We start from the raw sequence: 17999 nt of genomic DNA, 5'->3' as shown, positions 1-17999 counted from the left end.
GGCTCATTAGATGATCTAGAACCTATCCATCATCTTCAGCATTTCCAGTTAAAGTGCCCACCCAATGTCCACGTTCTAGATTACTTCTGGATCCTGGAACACTCCTAGTCAACATCTCTGTTCCGTTGTCACCGCAGGCGTGTTTTAAGTGCTAGGTTAGATGCTAAATTCCAGGCATGTATTTTTTCCCAGGTAAATTCAGATATTTAGATAATCCCCCCAAGCCAAATTCTGATCCCACCATCTCCTCAGACATGTTCCAAATTTTTAGAAACCAGTCCTTGCTTATTCTCTGCTAAATGTTCATTTTAAGTGTGTTTTAAGTTCCAGCCACATCCTTGGCATCGTTCCAGATTTTATTATCTTTCCAGGGGCATTCTAAGGTCTAGAATATGTGTCTTCCAGTTATGCGCTCTTTCTCCAAATTATGCTGTCAATTCTAGAATGCACTTTTCTGCTTTGGATTCCATCCAATCCTACAGTCTTAAATCTAGAGGAGTCCCACCGAAGTGTTCCACCTTACATCTTCCTTTCTCAGGTTATAGATTCTATTTCCACTTTCTCTGTCCAGCTTTTCCTTAGTGTGACGTTAGTTTAGAACTTGTTCCCCTGGTGGATTGCAGGCTTCCTCCTCCATCTGCCACTTCAGCATTCTAAGCATGCTCTAGGCTCACTCCTGTTCTGGAGTCTTCAGCCTAGAAATGTCCTCATTTCCAGAACATCCCTCCTCGCCTTTGCCAGCTCAGTCCTTATGCCAGTAAATTCTCTACTCCCAGCATGCATCCTTCTGCATCTTCCCCCAGGCACTTCTAAGTTCCACGCAAACTCCTTGCTACTCTGTAGGTTTTTCCTCACCTCCAGGGCACGTTTTGAATTCTAGAGCACATCTTCTGCATTCTGAGTTCTAGCATTATCGAGACACATAATGAAACCAAGAATGCAACTCTCGCTATACTCTGTCATACCTACATCCCTGGTAGATTCTGAGTTCTACGTTATGTCTCCTGACTAGGCTTGTTGTGCATTACATTAGATATATTCCTAAATATAATCCTGGGGTCACCCAGATGCTCTTTAAATTATCGATTGCTCTCGGCTGATTCAAAGTTCCAGACCTGGGTTCTAGAATATGTCCCGTGTGCGGCTGTTACCCCAAGCACCTTGTAAATGTGGGAGCATATATCCTTTTGGCACTCTGTACTGTGTCTACATGCCAGTGACTTTCTAGATCTTTGCCCAGCCTTGCTACGTTTTGTTTGTTTCTCAGTGAATTTAAAGTTCTAGCGCAGCCTCCCTAAAGCATATTGGGTTGCATCTCCTGAGTAGGTTCTCATTTTTAGCTACCATGTTAATTTGGGACCGAAGGATGGTCTGCCCTCTTACAAACATTTTCCTAAATCTGGCCTCTGAGCGCTGGGTTTCACGTATCTAGATTCCCAGATGCACCTGCTCAGAGACCCAAAGGATGCAGCTGCCTCTTCCCTCCAGGTCCCAGGGCTCTCAGTCCCCTCCTCTGATTACAGGAGTCCAAGGCTCCAGTCCCAGGCTTTGGACACAGTCTGCATTGGGTGGGGCTGGGAATTATCTACTCTCAGAACCGGTTATGCCTCTGCCGGAAGGGAGAGAAGGAAAGGAGGGAACAGAGTGAAAGTCCCTCCCGCTTTCTGCTGGGCCAGCTGGGCCTGTCTGACCTGATGTGAGCGTGGGAGCAGCTCAGGAGACCTCGCTTCATCTCCGCCCGCAGCTCGTGTACCCGGACTCCTGGGCCCTGGGGGAGGTGGGGTCTGAAGGCTGGGATTTCAAGGTCCAAGGTTGGAGGTCGAAAGCCCAGACTCATACCCCAGGGGAGGAAGGAGTGTGGTGTCTGACTCTGGGATGGAGAAGGAGGGGTCTGGAGGCTCACACTCCTGAGTCCGGGGAAGGGAAGGGCCTCCAGGACCTAGACTCCTGTGACCTGAGGAAGGAGGGAGCTGAATCCCGGACACCTGGGTCATAGGAGATGGCTATCACGCTGGATGCCCACCATGCTTTCCCCCATCCCCCACCAAGTCTGGAGCAGAGGTCCAGATGAGAAATGGAAGGAGGGAGGAGCTGGATAGCAGGCAGCCACATATCAGTGGCCTAATTCCGTGACCCCAGTCCCGTGTCCCTCTGCAGGCATGGTCCTCTGCTGGGGCTCAGTTGTCTCACTGAGGCAGTGGGTTGAGGGGGATCCTCAGCAGGGCCAAAACAGATAGAGACTGATTTTTCCAGTCACTGAGTCAATGCCTGGGTCACCAACTTCGGTTCTCGGACTAGGCTAGGCCTAGATTTGCCGCCAGGGCCTGACAGAGTCTGACCTCGGTTTCCCCAAATACTCTCACGCAGGTAGCCAGGCCCGGTGTCCTGAGGGCAGAGTTTTAGTTTATCCTGTGCTATGATCAGAATGGACAGGCCTCAGTTTCTTCTGTGCAATGCCTGGGTGGTCCGACCAGTTTCCTCTATGTAGTATCAGAGTGGCCCGCTGTGCCTCATTTTCTCTGCCTGTGTCTTCACGAGGCCGGTCTCTGCTCCCTGGCCCCTCCCCGCACCTGCAGGCCAGCACCGCCGCCATGATGTGCGAGGTGATGCCCACCATCAGCGAGGATGGCCGGCGGGGCTCGGCGCTGGGCCCGGACGAGGCGGGCGGCGAGCTGGAGCGCCTCATGGTCACGATGCTCACGGAGCGCGAGCGCCTGCTGGAGACGCTGCGCGAGGCGCAGGACGGGCTGGCTACGGCGCAGCTGCGGCTGCGCGAGCTGGGCCACGAGAAGGACTCGCTGCAGCGCCAGCTCAGCATCGCCCTGCCCCAGGTCTGGGCGGGGCCGGGGTGGGGCCTGCGGGAGGCGGGGCCTCGACCAGAAGGCGTGGGGCGTGGGGGGCGGGGCTCGGTGCATGGAAGGGCGGAGTCAGGGAAGCCGGCTTCGCGGGTGATGGGCGGGGCCTGAGCCGCTGGAAGGGGCAGGGCTTAGCCGGGAGGGCGGGGCCTTCAAGCAGCCCTTCCGATTGTCCCGATCTTGCCCACATCTGGACAGGAGTTTGCGGCTCTGACGAAGGAGCTGAACTTATGTCGGGAGCAGCTGCTGGAGCGGGAGGAAGAGATTGCAGAGCTGAAGGCGGAGCGGAACAACACGAGGGTAAGGGGTGCTGGGGCCGGGGCCTAAATGGAGTGGGCGGGGCCTCAGGTGTTGCAGCCTGACCCATCTTTAGTCCTTTCTCACCTTTCTGTCTTCTCTCTGCTCTCACTTCCTGGCCGATCTCCTCTGGTCCTATACTTCCTTCATGTCCTCTCCCCTGTCTCCATAATGGTCTCTATTCCTGTATCGCTCCTTTCTTGACCCCGACCCTACTGCTAACATCCTTTTCTCTTTTCCGGACCTATCTCGTTCCCTTACCCCTTTGCTTGGCGCCGCCTCTTGTCCATGTGTCCGTGCACCCCATCTATCTGAACCACGTTTTTCCTCTTCCCTGCCTCTCTTCCCTTGCCTCTTTTCTTTGGCCCGGTGCCTTGTCTCTGTAGCTTCTCTTGGAACACCTGGAGTGCCTGGTGTCCAGGCACGAGAGGTCACTGCGCATGACCGTGGTGAAGCGCCAGGCCCAGTCTCCCGGCGGGGTCTCTTCCGAGGTGGAGGTGCTCAAGGCTCTAAAATCCCTTTTCGAGCACCACAAGGCCCTGGATGAGAAGGTATGGGAATGGAAGAGCCTGGGTGGCTGGGGCTGTCTGGGACTGAGGAGATTCTGACTGTGATTGGTTGGCGATGTCCTAAGTGGGAAGAAGGTTGACTGCGACTGACTGAGACGGGCTATGCAGACCGGGATCTAACTGGTCGATGATGGAAAAAGGGCGGGGCAGCTTTGGTAACTGGTTTGGGTTGCACATCCATTATAGATAGAGGAATTCTAACCGTTGCCCTGTCAGGCCCATTCCGGGGTGAAGTGCATCATGGTCACCTGTCCTAGATTGGATCTGATCTCCATCTCGTTTCTGTCCTGCCCCATCCCTAGGTCCGGGAGCGACTGCGGATGGCGCTGGAGCGGGTGGCAGCGCTAGAGGAGGAGCTGGAGCTGAGCAACCAGGAGGTGGGGGCATGGCCACGAAGGGGAGGGAGGGGCTAAGGAGCTCCCAAGAGGGCAAGCTGATTCTGGGTTCCAGAATCTGTTGTGGGCAGTACTAGAGTCGAGGTCCGGTGGGGTTGGACTGTGGAGAGAGCCAGTGGGGTTCCTAAGGAGGAACTCACTGGGCAGGGCTAAGAGGAGAACCGCCCAGTGAAGGTGAGTCTAAGGTGAGAAACAGCGGCTGGGACAAACAGAAAGAACCCGCTCCCAAGGGAATGGTTGAATGGGCAAAGTCAGGGCTAAAGAGGACACCTCCGCCAGGAGGCTGAGCACAAGAGAAGGCTGGACTCCCGCCCTGCTGGGCAGCTAAGGAGAGATATGAGATCACAAGGTCTCAGGATAGACTGTGGGGTGGGCGTGGCCCCAACCGGATTGGAGTCACCGATGAGCTCTCCTTAGAGAGTTTGTGCCAGGGGGAAGTAGAACTAATCTTCCATTTGCCCTGATCTCCCTTTCCCATTCCTAGACTCTGAGCCTTCGAGAGCAGCTGTCTAGACGCCGGTCTGGGCTGGAGGAGCCTGGCAAGGAAGGGGACGGGCAGGTAAGAGGTAGAAGTCCTTCGCTCCCCATGCTCTTCATTGGTCCCCATCCTCATGACCTCCCTCAGCCCTCTGACTTTGTGATGGTCCTTTTAACATTTGATATGATCCTCACCGATCCTAGGACGTCTGATCTCCTAAGACCCTTACTGGCCTTTGACCTTTGATTCAGGTCACTTAGCTAACCTCTGCGACCTCCATGACCCGAACCGATCTGTGATTCACTCTCCACCCCCACTGGCTTTCTCCTCGCATTCTCTCCATACCCACTCCGGGGTCTGTCCCTTCCTCCCTCACTGTCTCCACTCCAGACCCTTGCCAATGGCCTGGGTCCTGGCGGGGACTCTAGCCGACGCACGGCAGAGCTGGAGGAGGCCCTGGAGCGGCAGCGTGCGGAGGTGTGCCAGCTGCGGGACCGCCTGGCGGTGTTGTGCCGCCAGATGAGCCAGCTGGAGGAGGAGCTGGGCACCGCCCACCGCGAGCTGGGTAAGGCCGAGGAAGCTAACGCCAAGCTCCAGCGCGACCTCAAGGAGGTGAGGCCGGAGCCCCTGGTGGGCTGCCCTCTGTCCCTCCCTTCCCCTAACCCTCCCTGTCCCCCTTTGCCCAAAGTCGCAGAGCTCATGAATAGTGGAACCTGGATTCAGCCCACAAGCTATGTAGATTCTCCTCCACCCTGAGCCCGTTTCCTCACCTGTAAAATAGGGCTTTTGCCCTTTGTCAGAGGGTTGGCAAGTAGCACATATATGGTAGGTGCTCAGTAACTAGTCACAGTTTTGTTATCATTGGGAAATTCTCTCGTGCCTCTAAACTGAATGCTTTGTCCGCATTTCATCCCATCTTGGCTTAGGCTCCTTGATCCTAACTCCCATGTCCCAGAGACTGCTGGGAAGTGTAGGGCATGAATTCTTGAAGGTCCTGGATGAGAAAGAAGAGTGAGCGTCATGCACTAGGGCCGTTTTAAGCCTGGGGCCCGTTGGGAAATGCGATCCACCCCCAAGGGGGCTCCCAGGCAGGGTCCATCTCCCACGAGCACCTTCTCTTGGGTTCTAAGCCTATGCTACCCTGGGACATCTTGGGAGATGTTGCCTCCCAAATGGAAGGGACCTTTGTTTCCCATGAGACCCTAGGGCACTTGCTCTATAATTTTAAGCCTGGGCCAGAAGTTGCTGAAAAAAAATCTCAGGCCTGGATTTTTGAGGCGAGTGGTTTAAGGAGTGTGGAGACTTCCCATCCTGTGGGCCTTAGGTCATTCATACAGGAGGGGTCTAAGCCAGTTCTGCCCTAGAAGCTACCACCATATTCATTCTTAGGCAGCAGGGGACCTAACATTGGCTATACCCGGGAGCTCTTGGCAGGTGCAGTTCCACTATTCTGATGCCCGGTATGGCAGGGGACTTCATTTCCCAGGATTCCCTGGGGTGCCTGGTGGGGGTTCTAAGCCTAGGCTACCCCCGGGCCTTCCAGAAGCCGAAGCGCACGCGGCCCTTTGCCACCTCTGCAGGCGCTGGCTCAGCGGGAGGATATGGAGGAACGGATCACGACGCTGGAGAAGCGCTATCTGAGTGCCCAGCGCGAGGCCACGTCTCTGCACGACGCCAACGACAAACTGGAGAACGAGTTGGCCAGCAAGGAGTCGCTGTACCGGCAGGTGGGGGGGGTGCGCGGCCAGAGAGGGGCGATGGGGGCGAGGTCGTGGCTCGTGTGACCTAGCTCCTCCCTTCCCCGCGTCTCTGTCCTCTCCTAGAGTGAAGAGAAGAGTCGTCAGCTGGCGGAGTGGCTGGACGACGCCAAGCAGAAGCTGCAGCAGACCCTGCAGAAGGCGGAGACCTTGCCCGAGATCGAGGCGCAGCTGGCCCAGCGAGTGGCAGCGCTCAATAAGGTGACGGGAGGCCTGGGGTGGTAATGGCAGCAGGGGGAGGGGACAGGGCCTGGAGGACTCAAGTCTGGTGGTGGGACTGGGAGGGGAAGGTGGATAGGAGACCGGCATCGTGGATTCTGGGTAAAAAGATGGGGCAAGGGATGAGACTTGGAATGGGAGCAGAACCTGGAGGTTTCGGGGTGGAGACATTCTCTAGTGCGGACTGAAAGGTGGGGTGGCCTGGAACGTGAGCTAAGAAAGAAACGGGGCCTGTAGGTGGGGGCAGGGCCTGAATCGCACGTGTTGGGCCTGGAGTCCTGCGGTGGAGGAGCCTGGAGCCTTAGGGTCCGGGTCTGGTGCCCAGTCTCGGCAGAGGCAGGACTGGAGCCTGACTGGGTCCTAGTGGGGCAATGACAGATGTCATGGGTTCCGTCCCCTAGGCTGAGGAACGTCATGGGAATTTTGAGGAGCGGCTTCGGCAGCTGGAGGCCCAGTTGGAGGAGAAGAACCAGGAGCTACAGCGGGTGAGGGGACAGATGACGGCAGTAAGGGCGGGGCTTTCGGGCTGGAGGAGGGGCTTGGGCGAGGGGGCTGGTCTGGGGGCGGAGCTTAGGACAGGGGCGGTGCTCTGGGCCAGGCCGGCTTTAGCACCCTCTCACCTTTGGGCAGGCCCGGCAGCGGGAGAAGATGAACGATGACCACAATAAGCGGTTGTCTGAAACAGTGGACAAACTGTTGAGCGAATCCAATGAGAGGTTACAGCTTCACCTCAAGGAGCGCATGGGGGCGCTGGAGGAGAAGGTGCGTCTCAACCCAGGACTCCCATAACCCGGCATCTTGGACCGCCTGTCGCCGGAACCCCGCGGCCTCAGATCTCTACCCCAGATCCCTCTTTATCTGAGATCTCAAACCTGGGCATCCCGAATTTGACAGACTTCTCTGCTCTATTGCGGGACCACTCTTTGACCTAGTCTAAACACCCCAAGAGCTAAATTCTGGGGCACCCATACCCTGAGTTTTTGGCTTTTCCCCAAGCCTCTAACCTTGTGGACCCTCCAACTGAATCCTCTGATCACACAGGACGCGGAATTCAGAGGCTCCCAGGGACTCTCCTCCCCCGCTGCATCTTTAGCCAACACCCTAAACACCCTCCACCTCTCAGTTCTTGCCCACCTCATTCCCCCTGGGGTCCTCTCAGGCCCCCAGAGCATGTCTTCCTCAGGGTCTGCCCCCTCACTGCACCCCTGTCCCCCACAGAACTCCCTGAGTGAGGAGATTGCCAATATGAAGAAGCTTCAGGACGAGCTGCTGCTGAACAAAGTAGGAAGGGGCCCAGAGGGGTGACCGGAGGGGTGGACTGGAGGGGTGGACCGGAGGCGTGGCCTGGAGGGGTGGAGCGGGCGAGCCTGGAGCCTGGCGGTGGAATCGGCCGGGCCCCCGGAGCGCTCCGCGGGGCACATTCCGACCTGACAGCCCCCATTTGCTCCCCGCAGGAGCAGCTCTTGGCAGAGATGGAGCGAATGCAGATGGAGATTGACCAGCTGCGGGGGAGGCCACCATCCTCCTACTCCAGGTGATGATACCTTCCTGCTCCACCTCTGCTCATGGACCACCCTGGCCAAGCTCATCCTTTCTGAACCCTTGGTCTCCTCCGCCCCACTTCCTGTCCTCCTGAGACTTCTTCCACTCATCCCTGATTTTTGACCTTTCACCCCAGACCCTTTTGCCTGACCTTTGACTTCAGGTCCCTCTCCCAGTCCCCAGACCCTGGCCCTCCCCTGCGGTCCTTTACCTCTGTTTCCTTTTCCTGGCCCCTTGGCCTCTGAGTGCCCTTCCCATGCCCACAGGTCTCTCCCTGGCAGTGCCCTGGAGCTCCGTTACTCCCAGGCACCTACCTTACCTTCTGGTGCCCACCTGGACCCCTATGGGGCTGGCAGCGGCCGGGCAGGCAAGAGGAGCCGCTGGTCAGGAGTCAAGGATGAGCCCTCTAAGGTCAGCAGCCACTTCTGGGGCACGGGCAGAGCAAGGCCTGGGAGGGCAATGGTGGGAAATGGGTCTAGTATGCGGAGCTCTGGACGGGGTTGGGCGGAGAAGCAGAGTCTCCTGGACCCACACTGTCTTCTCTCCTTCTCCCCCAACCCCATCACCCCCACTGCCTGGCTGTCTCTTCATGTGGAAATTCTGCTGCCTGGTGAGGACTGTAGAGGGATGATGGGGTAGGGAGAGGGATGATGGGGTCTGGAATGATGGGCAGGGTATGGAAGTCTAGAATGGGTGACGTGAAGACAGGAAGTGGGCAGAGCTTCACAGGAAACGGTGAAGTCAGGGAAGGAAGTGGAGTCATCGGTGGGGGGTGGTCAAGAAAACGGACCCGTCGAGAGAGATAATGGGGCTGGAAAAAGTGTGGGGGCTGGATCACGCGGTGAGGGCAGTCGGTGCTGGGCGATGTGGGCAGGATCACGGAGGGCGGACGAGGTCAGGAGAGCTGAAGGAAGACCCAGCGCCTGCCTTGACCCCCGTCTACCTGGTGTCCCTCTGTCTCCACACAGAGACAGGAGTGGGAGCGATCTGCCCCTGCGGGGTCCATGCCACCCCCGTTTCCTGGGGAACTGGATGGCTCAGATGAGGAGGAGGCAGAGGGGATGTTTGGGGCTGAGCTGCTGTCCCCCAGTGGGCAGGCGGACGTACAGACACTGGCCATCATGCTTCAGGAGCAGCTAGAAGCCATCAACAAGGAGATCAAGTGAGTGCTGGCCCAGTCCTGCTCTGCCGCTGGCCCTGGAGTCTGATCTGAAGGCCAGAGTCCATGTTCTCTCCCACCATCCTCAAGGAATTGTCCCAACCCAACACCCCTCCAGTATCCAGGAGTCCCCAAAGATATACCCAGAAGTCTCCTATGTAAATATATACATTCATCCCCCAGTCAGTACTCACGATTTCCCAAGACGGCAAAGACTGTACCCCGAAATACCCAAATTCTCAATCCAGTACATCAGGAACCCTCCGGTATACCATGGATTTCATGGCTTCACTCACCAGTATCCACGGATTCCCAGTACCCCAAGAATCTCAGCGCAATACAAGCTTCCCATCCCCAAACACCAAGAATCTTACCCCAACACATCAAGAACTGCAACTCTCTACACCAAGAATTTCTAACTAATATCAAGAATCTTCAGTTTATTAAGACTTCTCCCATCAAGTAAAGTCCACCCCGATTCCCCAGAGACTATTTAGCAATTTCCTCATAACCGGTTCTCCTTGGTCCCAACAAACATACCGACGTGAGCATCACCTTCCATTCAAAGTTGTTCTGACTTGAGGCATCGGCTCTCACATATGAGATGACTCCAAGAGCTTTCCCGGACCCTAGGCTGACCTCAGAGCCCCCGATCTCGTCTTGATCTTATCGGGACCGTGTGCTTGCCATCCTCCTTGGAACTTGACCTCTTGCCCATAGTAATCCCTTTACGATTTTCCAGAACCACTAAGTTTTCACCCTGACGCAGACCTTGAGCATCCTCTCTAATCCCTCCACGACCTCCTGAGCTTATCAAGACCTTTAACTCCCCTTGAACCCGTGAGCCATCGGGAATCCACCAGGGCCCTTGAACCTCGTTATGCCTTCCCTGGAATTATTTTGCTTTCTGGCCCGTTGGGCTCTCCGGACTCCTCCCGTTTGTCTGCCCCATTCTTCTCACTCAGTCTCCCCACTTTCCCTCCTCAGGCTCATCCAAGAGGAGAAGGAGACAACGGAACAAAGGGCAGAAGAGCTGGAGAGCCGGGTGTCGGGCTCCGGCCTGGACTCGCTGGGCCGCTACCGCAGTAGCTGCTCACTACCCCCCTCCCTCACCACCTCTACCCTTGCCAGCCCTTCCCCTCCCAGTTCCGGCCACTCAACACCCCGTCTGGCACCCCCTAGCCCTGCCCGCGAGGGCACCGACAAAGCTGTGAGTGTTCTGAAGTTTCCCCAGCTCGGTGGGGTGGGTACGAGGTCAGACACCGGGCTCCCCAACACATGCAATGAAAACTGCAGACACCAGTGTTTCTCAAAAGCAACTTTCGCTTTCCCTAACCGTTCCAACTCAAAGGGCAAAGGGAAGGCTGAGCCACTGGGTTTCTGAACCCTGATGTGTACTTTAGTTAGATCTGGTCTACTTTTGCCTGTTTTATGCGCTATGTTTCTACATAGGATTTTTTTTTTTAATGTTTCTATGACTAAACATATATTTGAGAACTACCGTTAGATCCTCAGAATTGACTTTTGAGAGAGGCAGAAGAGATATCAGCCCTATTTTGTTGCCTTAAAGCCAAGCTTTCCTGCTTCCAGAACCTGTAACCTATCAGCTTTACCTGAGACTGTGCAAATCCCACTCCTGACACCATAGGATAAGATACTATAAATACGGGATTGTCATCCTCCAGTGGGACTCTGCTCATCGGCTTTATTTTTCTGCGGTTCACCCCCACTCGATATAGGCTACGTTCAGAAATGGTGCCCCAAACTACGGGCATCTCAGCCCCTCCCTAGTAGACATCCCAACGAATGAGGAGCCCGCACCGTGACTCCTCCAACTCAATCCAGCCTCTCTGCCTCTCTGTTCCCAGAATCATGTCCCCAAGGAGGAACCTGGGGCTCCACGAGGAGAGGGGCCAGCCATCCCAGGAGACACCCCACCTCCCACGCCCCGCTCTGCCCGACTTGAGAGAATGACCCAAGCTTTGGCACTGCAGGCGGGATCCCTGGAAGATGGGGGACCCCCACGGGGAAGGTCGGTAGAGACAAAGAATCGGACAGGGACGAGCTTGCTTGGGAGGCTGAGATGGGCCTGGACAAGGACTTGGGATGAGAGGAGGCATCCCAGATGGGGTCTGCTCTCACTCTGTCTTTCTCACTCAGTGAGGGTACCCCAGATTCCCTGCACAAAGCCCCCAAAAAGAAGAGCATCAAGTCATCCATAGGCCGTCTCTTTGGCAAGAAAGAGAAGGGGCGAATGGGACCCCCTGGTCGCGACAGCTCTTCCCTGGGTGAGTACCCTGATCCCAACGCTTCCTTTTTCGTTATATATTCACTTGACATTCATTCACGTCTTCATTCATTTGGTAATCCATTTAGAATATGAAGGGACAGGACTCGGCAGAGGAAGAGGGAAGGAGGAGGGACAAGGAAAGGGCCCCCCTGAGGCATGTTCGCGTGACCGGAGGGATACATGAATTTATTTCATTTACCTTTTTTTATTTTAATAGAAAAAGAGGAAGGAGAATCCTAAAGGTAGGCATCTGGGTGTTGGATCCAGTTTGTACGGCCTCATGAGAGCCAATAGCTACATTTTCAGGAGTTTTGTGAACTACTTGACATCACAATGGTAGCTTGAAATTAGCGTGGTAGGATTATTTACAGCACGGAAATTGGCAGATGCTACGAATCAGGGACTATTTCCCCCGTCCCCAGGGAGCCAGCTGTTAAACACTTACCAGCCCTGTTTTGGGGATGTCTCCAGGTTACCGCCTGGGAGGTGACATTGGTCCGTGTCTGGCTTTCTCGCTCCCTCTTCGTGGCCTCATTTACTACTCCCTTGGGGCCTCCGCTTTCCTGGCATCCTCGTCACCTCTCCCGGAATGAAAGATTCTGCCTCCTCCTTGAGACTCTCCAAATTTTTGCCCCTCTCTGCCTCTAGCTGGAACACCCTCCGATGAGACGTTGGCCACTGACCCTCTGGGGCTAGCCAAGCTGACAGGCCCGGGAGACAAGGACCGAAGGAACAAGAGGAAGTGAGTGTGCGGGTGGGGAGCGGGGGGAGGACTTACAGAGATTCGCTTGCTTTTTTTTTTAACCTTCTGCCGCGTTTTCTACATTCATAAAAAGTGCTTTTGGGAGGGGGTTGTGGTGAAGGGGGCCATCCAGGGGTGCTGGGTGTCTACCCCTGAGCTCCTGCCCTGGCCCCTCTTCCCAGGCATGAACTTCTGGAGGAGGCCTGCCGCCAGGGCCTGCCCTTTGCCGCCTGGGATGGCCCCACCGTGGTCTCCTGGCTGGAGGTACCGGGGCCCAGAGATGCCCAAACCCTGTGACAACCCCATTAAGGCTGGCTGGGTCCACCCAGCAGCATCCTTCTAGCCCAGTTGTGGGGGTGGGGAAGTGGGGGTGAGGCCCTGGCAAGGCTGTTGATCTTCCTGTTCTTTCTCCCTGTCCCTCCACCCCTGCGCCATGGCCGTGCCCTCCGGTCCTGGTCTCCTGTCGTCTCTCTGTCTCTCCCCATGTCTTTCTCTCTCTGGGATTCTTCGTCTGTATTTTTTTTGCCCGTCTCCCCATCTCTGTGCTTTGTCATTCCCCATATTTCTTCCTGTGTCTCTGGGTCTCCCCATGTCTCTCTCCCACGTCTGTCTCTCATCTCTGTGCTTATCTGTCTCTCTCTATCCCTTTTGACTCTGCCTCTCCTTTCTCTGACTCTCCTCCTCTGTCTCCCTGTGACTGTCTCTTTGACTTGCCTTGTCTGTTTCTTCTCACTGCGAACTTCCTATGTCTTTCCGTTTCTCCCCGACTTGACTTTCTTTGCCCATCGCTCTGTCTCCGTCTCTCCCTTTCTTTCTGTCTCTGTCCCGTCCCTCGGGTCTCTCCTCTGCCTCTGTGTCTCCTTCTCCCCTCCCTTCCTTGTCCAGCTGTGGGTCGGCATGCCTGCGTGGTATGTGGCCGCCTGCCGGGCCAATGTCAAGAGTGGTGCCATCATGGCCAACTTGTCGGACACGGAGATCCAGCGTGAGATCGGCATCAGCAACCCACTGCACCGGCTCAAGCTGCGCCTCGCCATCCAGGAGATGGTCTCACTCACGTCACCTTCGGCTCCCGCCTCCTCCCGCACGGTGAGTGTCCAATGGCCAATCCCAGCCAGTGCTGTCTCAAGGCCCCGCCCCGTGTCCCCAGACTAACCAATCCTGGGCCTGCTTACTCCAGCAGACCGGATCCGTAGACCTACTCCCTATATGTCACCAGGATTATCTCTGGGGGGCTCTCCCCTCAGGTCTCTCTGCCTCCCCTGTCCCCCCGACCCCTCAGTATGCTTTACACACAGCGCCCAGGAGGATCGCACCCGAAGAAAAAACCAAATTCATGTGGTTCCTTGCAAGTCTCTTGAAGAGGGGTCCTTGTACCCCTCCTTCCCTGACAGCTCTGCTCCTTCGTACCTTCTGTTTCTTGCCTGGAGCACCCCTCCCCACTTCTCCCCCCAAGAACGGCTCCCTATCCTTGAGGTCTCAGCTCAGATGTCACCACTTCCAAGAAGCCTCCCTAACTCAACAGCTAAACTAGTCATGGCCCATCACCCCAGCTCATTAATGCCTAATTTTCCCCCGTAGCGTTTAATGCCTTCTAATATTTAATCCATTCGTTCCATACAGAAAATTATGTGTACCATGCCTAAATCAGCAATCATAACCCTTTGCCATACTTGCTATTTATGTGGGCGTGTTTGTTGGTGTGTACCTGAAGCGCCTGAATATAGTTTGTGGACATCATAACAAGTTAGTCTGAAAAATTACTTCAGTAGGCATCTTCTAAAAATGAGAACATTCTCATACGTAGCCACCACGCCCTTATCATACCTAAGAACATGAACGTTATTGCTAATTTCAGCTTCTGTTCAGTTTACCCTCAAATTTTCCCTTGCATATTCCAGATCTGGCACCCAGGAAGCACTACATAAATGTTTGAATGGATTCCTGACTCTTGGGATTGTGGGAGGAGGTGCTTAATAAATGTGAATACACGTCCCCTTCCCCCCAAACATTAGTCCCATTGCTCTCTGCCACCTCACTCTGAATCCACACTCTGTACGTCTGACGTCATTGGCACAGGGCCCCAAGTCACACTTGAATTTGTTTGACCCCAAAGCCCATGTTCTGGTACACAGCTGGTGCTCCATAAATGATCATTCCTTTTCTCTGTCACTGCCTAGCCCAAGCACTGACCGGCCTTTCTGAGCCAGAAAGCAGAATGTGTATAAATGTACATGGCCTGGGCCTCCAGGAGCACGACCCCTCCCCCTTCCCTATCCAGAAGCCCTCTATCACCCTCCATAACACCCCTGGGCCCTCAGTCCACAGGAAACGTGTGGATGACACATGAGGAGATGGAGTCCCTTACGGCCACGACTAAGCCCGTGAGTGCCCCCTGCCGGCGGTCTTTGGGGTGGCACTAACTCTCCCTGGGGAGGAGCGTGGGGGCGAGTCTGGCTGTCTGTACGTCTGTTCGTCCCTCCCGCCCTCCGCCTACCCCGTAACCCACCCCTTCTCTCCCCCTCTTCCCACTAACGGGTCAGGAGACCAAGGAGATCAGCTGGGAGCAGGTAGGGGGCGCGGGGCGGTGTGTGGGCGCATGAACAGGCTGTGCACGCTGCATGGACTCCCCTCCTTCTCTGAGCCCCGCCCTTACCCTTGCCCGAGCATTCCCTCGTCGCCGCGGGGGGGCGCTGCGCGGAGCTCCGCTCTGGACTGTCTCACTGTAGCTTGGTGGGGGTCGGCGTAGGAGCGCGGTGGTTCTATTGTTAGCGTGGCTCACGGGCCATCTCATTATCGAGGGTTGCGGGCGCCCCAGGGGCTGCTATAACCAGAGGGCCATGCTTAGCACCCGTTTTCCCTCTGACTGAGGGGGAAGCGGAACTGTTCCAGCTTGCCCAGCAAAGGCGAGAGCTCTTGGGGAGGGAGCGGCACATCAGGCCGAGAAGTTGGGGAGGAGGAGCTACACGTCCTCAAGAGGGAGAGGCATGAACTTAACCTCAGATGGAAGAACTGTGTTGGACTGGGGTCTTTGCTTCTAGTCGGGGGCGGGGTGGGGGGCCGCTATGGATTGTTTCCTTATGCTAACGGCAGTGTGAGACTTTGGACTGATCTAGAATATTGTCCTGGGCCAGATGCAGGATTAGACTAGTATTTTCCGGACAGTACAAGAGTGATGGACGGGTCCATTATCCTTTGCTGTGGGGAGAGCTATGCTGGAAGAATCCGTCGTCCTCACTTGGGGGAGTAGTGATGTTGAACTGATCTGTTCCGAGTTGGGACAACGCTAGATTAGTACTTCATAAACTTTAACGTACAGTTTGAGTCATCCTAGGATCTTGTGAGAATGCAGATTCTGATTCATTAGCCAGGGATGGGGTCTGAGATTCTGCAATTACACCAAATCCATGGGTGATGGTGAAGCCGCGGGTCCAAGGACCACATTTTGAGTAGACAAATCTATTGTTTCATTTTGAAGGAGTGGGAGACAATTCTGGATTGGTCTACTGTCTTGAGCAGAGATTGGCCATTGTCTTGCTATGCGGTGGCAAAAGCATAACCTTGGGTTGGGTGGGTGGGACTGTACCCTTTCATACATACATGGGAATGGGACAGAAAGGCTGACCCCTCCCCCACCTGCCCATGGCCCCAGATCCTGGCATATGGCGACATGAACCACGAGTGGGTGGGAAACGACTGGCTGCCCAGCCTGGGGCTGCCCCAATACCGCAGCTACTTCATGGAGTCGCTGGTGGACGCCCGCATGTTAGACCATCTTAACAAGAAGGAACTCCGGGGCCAACTCAAGATGGTGGACAGCTTCCACAGGTGGGGGCTGCCTGGCCAATGGGGACAGTCCAAGGGGAAGCCCCACCCCCTAGAGAGTCTTTGGCCAATGGGACTCCTCACGGGAAATTCCTTGGACTGTCTTTGGCCCTTTAGCCTGGATTCTCAGGAAATCCTGACTCCTGTACCCCTTCCAGCAATAAGATGGTCCACTAGGGAAAAGTCCAGATCCCGAGACAGCTTGGCTAGCTGACTCCACACCCCTTCCAAGTTAACCCGTACGAACTGCCCATTGACCTGCCCCGACTCCTGGGAAGGTCAGCAGTCACTGGAAGTGACCCGAATGGAACAAATCTCTCACCTCTCCCAGGAGAGCACGGGTCCATGGGGCGGGACCAATAGGAACGGCAGTCACTGGGGTTGTGAAGGCTCCTCTGTGACTCGACTTCCCCTGCTGCTCAGGGTGAGTCTGCATTATGGGATCATGTGCCTGAAACGGCTCAACTACGACCGGAAAGACCTGGAGCGGAGGCGGGAGGAAAGTCAGACCCAGATCCGAGGTGAGTAGAGGAGCGTGAGTCCCACCTGGGAGCCAGGTGGAGGGGTTTAGGGCAGGGCTGGAGAACAGGTAATTAGGGGAGGAGAGGGAGGCCAGGGTAGGAGAGTGCTGCCATAAACTCCGGGGTGGAGCAGGCATAGGGGGCGTGTCTAAGAAAGAGGAAATGGGGGTGGAGGCATGGGCCAAATTGGATGGGCCTGCAGCTTAGGCTCCCTTTCGTCCCCAGACGTGATGGTGTGGTCCAATGAGCGGGTCATGGGTTGGGTGTCTGGGCTGGGCCTGAAGGAATTCGCCACGAACCTCACGGAGAGCGGGGTGCACGGGGCGCTGCTCGCCCTGGACGAGACCTTCGACTACTCCGACCTGGCCTTGCTTCTGCAGATCCCGACGCAGAATGCGCAGGTGAGCTGCCGCTCAGCCGGGGGGCATTCCGGGCCTCCCCGCCTCGCAGCCTGCTCGCGGCAACCTCTCTCTCACCTCTCCTCCCCAGGCCCGGCAGCTCCTGGAAAAGGAATTCAGTAACCTCATCTCCTTGGGCACAGACAGGCGGCTGGACGAGGTGGGCGCCGCAGCAGCAGCTCCGGAGGCTGCGCATCTGTTGCACCTCTGGGGTCGGAGCTGAGGGGGTGGGGCTTGACTTTGCCCAGAGTCGTGGTTGGAGGCGGGGCCGGGGTAGGGGCGGGGTTAAAGAAAGACGAAATACGGAGAAGGGTGGAGTCAAAGAAAGGGTTGGAATCAAAACCGGACCCTAGTCCCTCACTAGCTGCCCGGCCCATGTACCTAGGACAGCGCCAAGTCCTTCAGCCGCTCCCCATCCTGGCGGAAGATGTTCCGAGAGAAGGACCTCCGAGGCGTAACCCCCGACTCAGCTGAGATGTTGCCCCCCAACTTTCGTTCAGCCGCAGCAGGGGCCTTGGGCTCGCCGGGGCTCCCTCTTCGCAAGCTGCAGCCGGAAGGTGGGCGGGTCCCCAAAGCGGCAGCCCTTCCCCGCTTCCCCTTCCTCAAGGTGGGAAAAGGACCAACTCGACATTCCAGAAACCTCCCTCTCCAGGCTCTGAAATGGCCTAGTTTAATCTCCCCCACCCACGACAAATGGGCCGCTCCAATATGCCAACTCTTTTCCTTCGGGTGCGGAATGGATTCATCCCGCGCCCCCTTTCCGGGGTGGGAAATGAACTCGTCCAGCGTCAATGGGGGCACCTTGGATGAATCCAAGACTGCGGGAACGCGAAGGAAACGGGCGCGGAATCAGCCTGTTGTTCTCGTCTCGGAAGGGGGAATCCAAGGAAGGGCGCTAGGAGTTGAGGATCGGAGAAACGCCGGAGAGGACTGGGAGTGCGTGTGCGTGCGTGAG

General features: G+C 56.1%; 1 protein-coding gene across 13 annotated transcripts in view; it reads left to right on the top strand.

Annotated features, from left to right (window-relative positions):
* Positions 1-17999, top strand: part of PPFIA3 (PTPRF interacting protein alpha 3) — a 25219-nt gene that overhangs the window by 1766 nt on the left and 5454 nt on the right. For 3 of the 13 annotated variants that reach the window (XM_025048463.1, XM_025048459.1, XM_025048461.1), the window contains exons 1-28: positions 28-2831; positions 3054-3155; positions 3539-3703; positions 4024-4098; positions 4601-4675; positions 4985-5206; positions 6175-6321; positions 6418-6552; positions 6972-7055; positions 7201-7332; positions 7789-7851; positions 8025-8104; positions 8379-8523; positions 8736-8747; positions 9081-9274; positions 10259-10481; positions 11140-11303; positions 11432-11559; positions 12210-12303; positions 12486-12567; positions 13189-13389; positions 14622-14684; positions 14844-14870; positions 15953-16128; positions 16549-16646; positions 16872-17047; positions 17136-17204; positions 17430-17601. In XM_025048463.1, coding sequence (XP_024904231.1) covers positions 2454-2831; positions 3054-3155; positions 3539-3703; positions 4024-4098; positions 4601-4675; positions 4985-5206; positions 6175-6321; positions 6418-6552; positions 6972-7055; positions 7201-7332; positions 7789-7851; positions 8025-8104; positions 8379-8523; positions 8736-8747; positions 9081-9274; positions 10259-10481; positions 11140-11303; positions 11432-11559; positions 12210-12303; positions 12486-12567; positions 13189-13389; positions 14622-14684; positions 14844-14870; positions 15953-16128; positions 16549-16646; positions 16872-17047; positions 17136-17204; positions 17430-17601 — 3682 coding nt within the window. In that variant the 5' untranslated portion in view covers positions 28-2453. Of the gene's footprint in view, positions 1-26; positions 2832-3053; positions 3156-3538; positions 3704-4023; positions 4099-4600; positions 4676-4984; positions 5207-6174; positions 6322-6417; positions 6553-6971; positions 7056-7200; positions 7333-7788; positions 7852-8024; positions 8105-8378; positions 8524-8735; positions 8748-9080; positions 9275-10258; positions 10482-11139; positions 11304-11431; positions 11560-12209; positions 12304-12485; positions 12568-13188; positions 13390-14621; positions 14685-14843; positions 14871-15952; positions 16129-16548; positions 16647-16871; positions 17048-17135; positions 17205-17429; positions 17652-17999 lie in introns of those variants that run through there. The other 10 variants (XM_025048457.1, XM_015592148.2, XM_025048451.1 and 7 more) reach the window with 9 other exon arrangements.

The sequence above is a fragment of the Pteropus alecto genome, unplaced genomic scaffold, assembly GCF_000325575.1.
Source record: "Pteropus alecto unplaced genomic scaffold, ASM32557v1 scaffold41, whole genome shotgun sequence".
In the NCBI taxonomy this organism is placed as follows: domain Eukaryota; kingdom Metazoa; phylum Chordata; class Mammalia; order Chiroptera; family Pteropodidae; genus Pteropus; species Pteropus alecto.
This window is presented reverse-complemented; position numbering and strand designations above follow the sequence as displayed.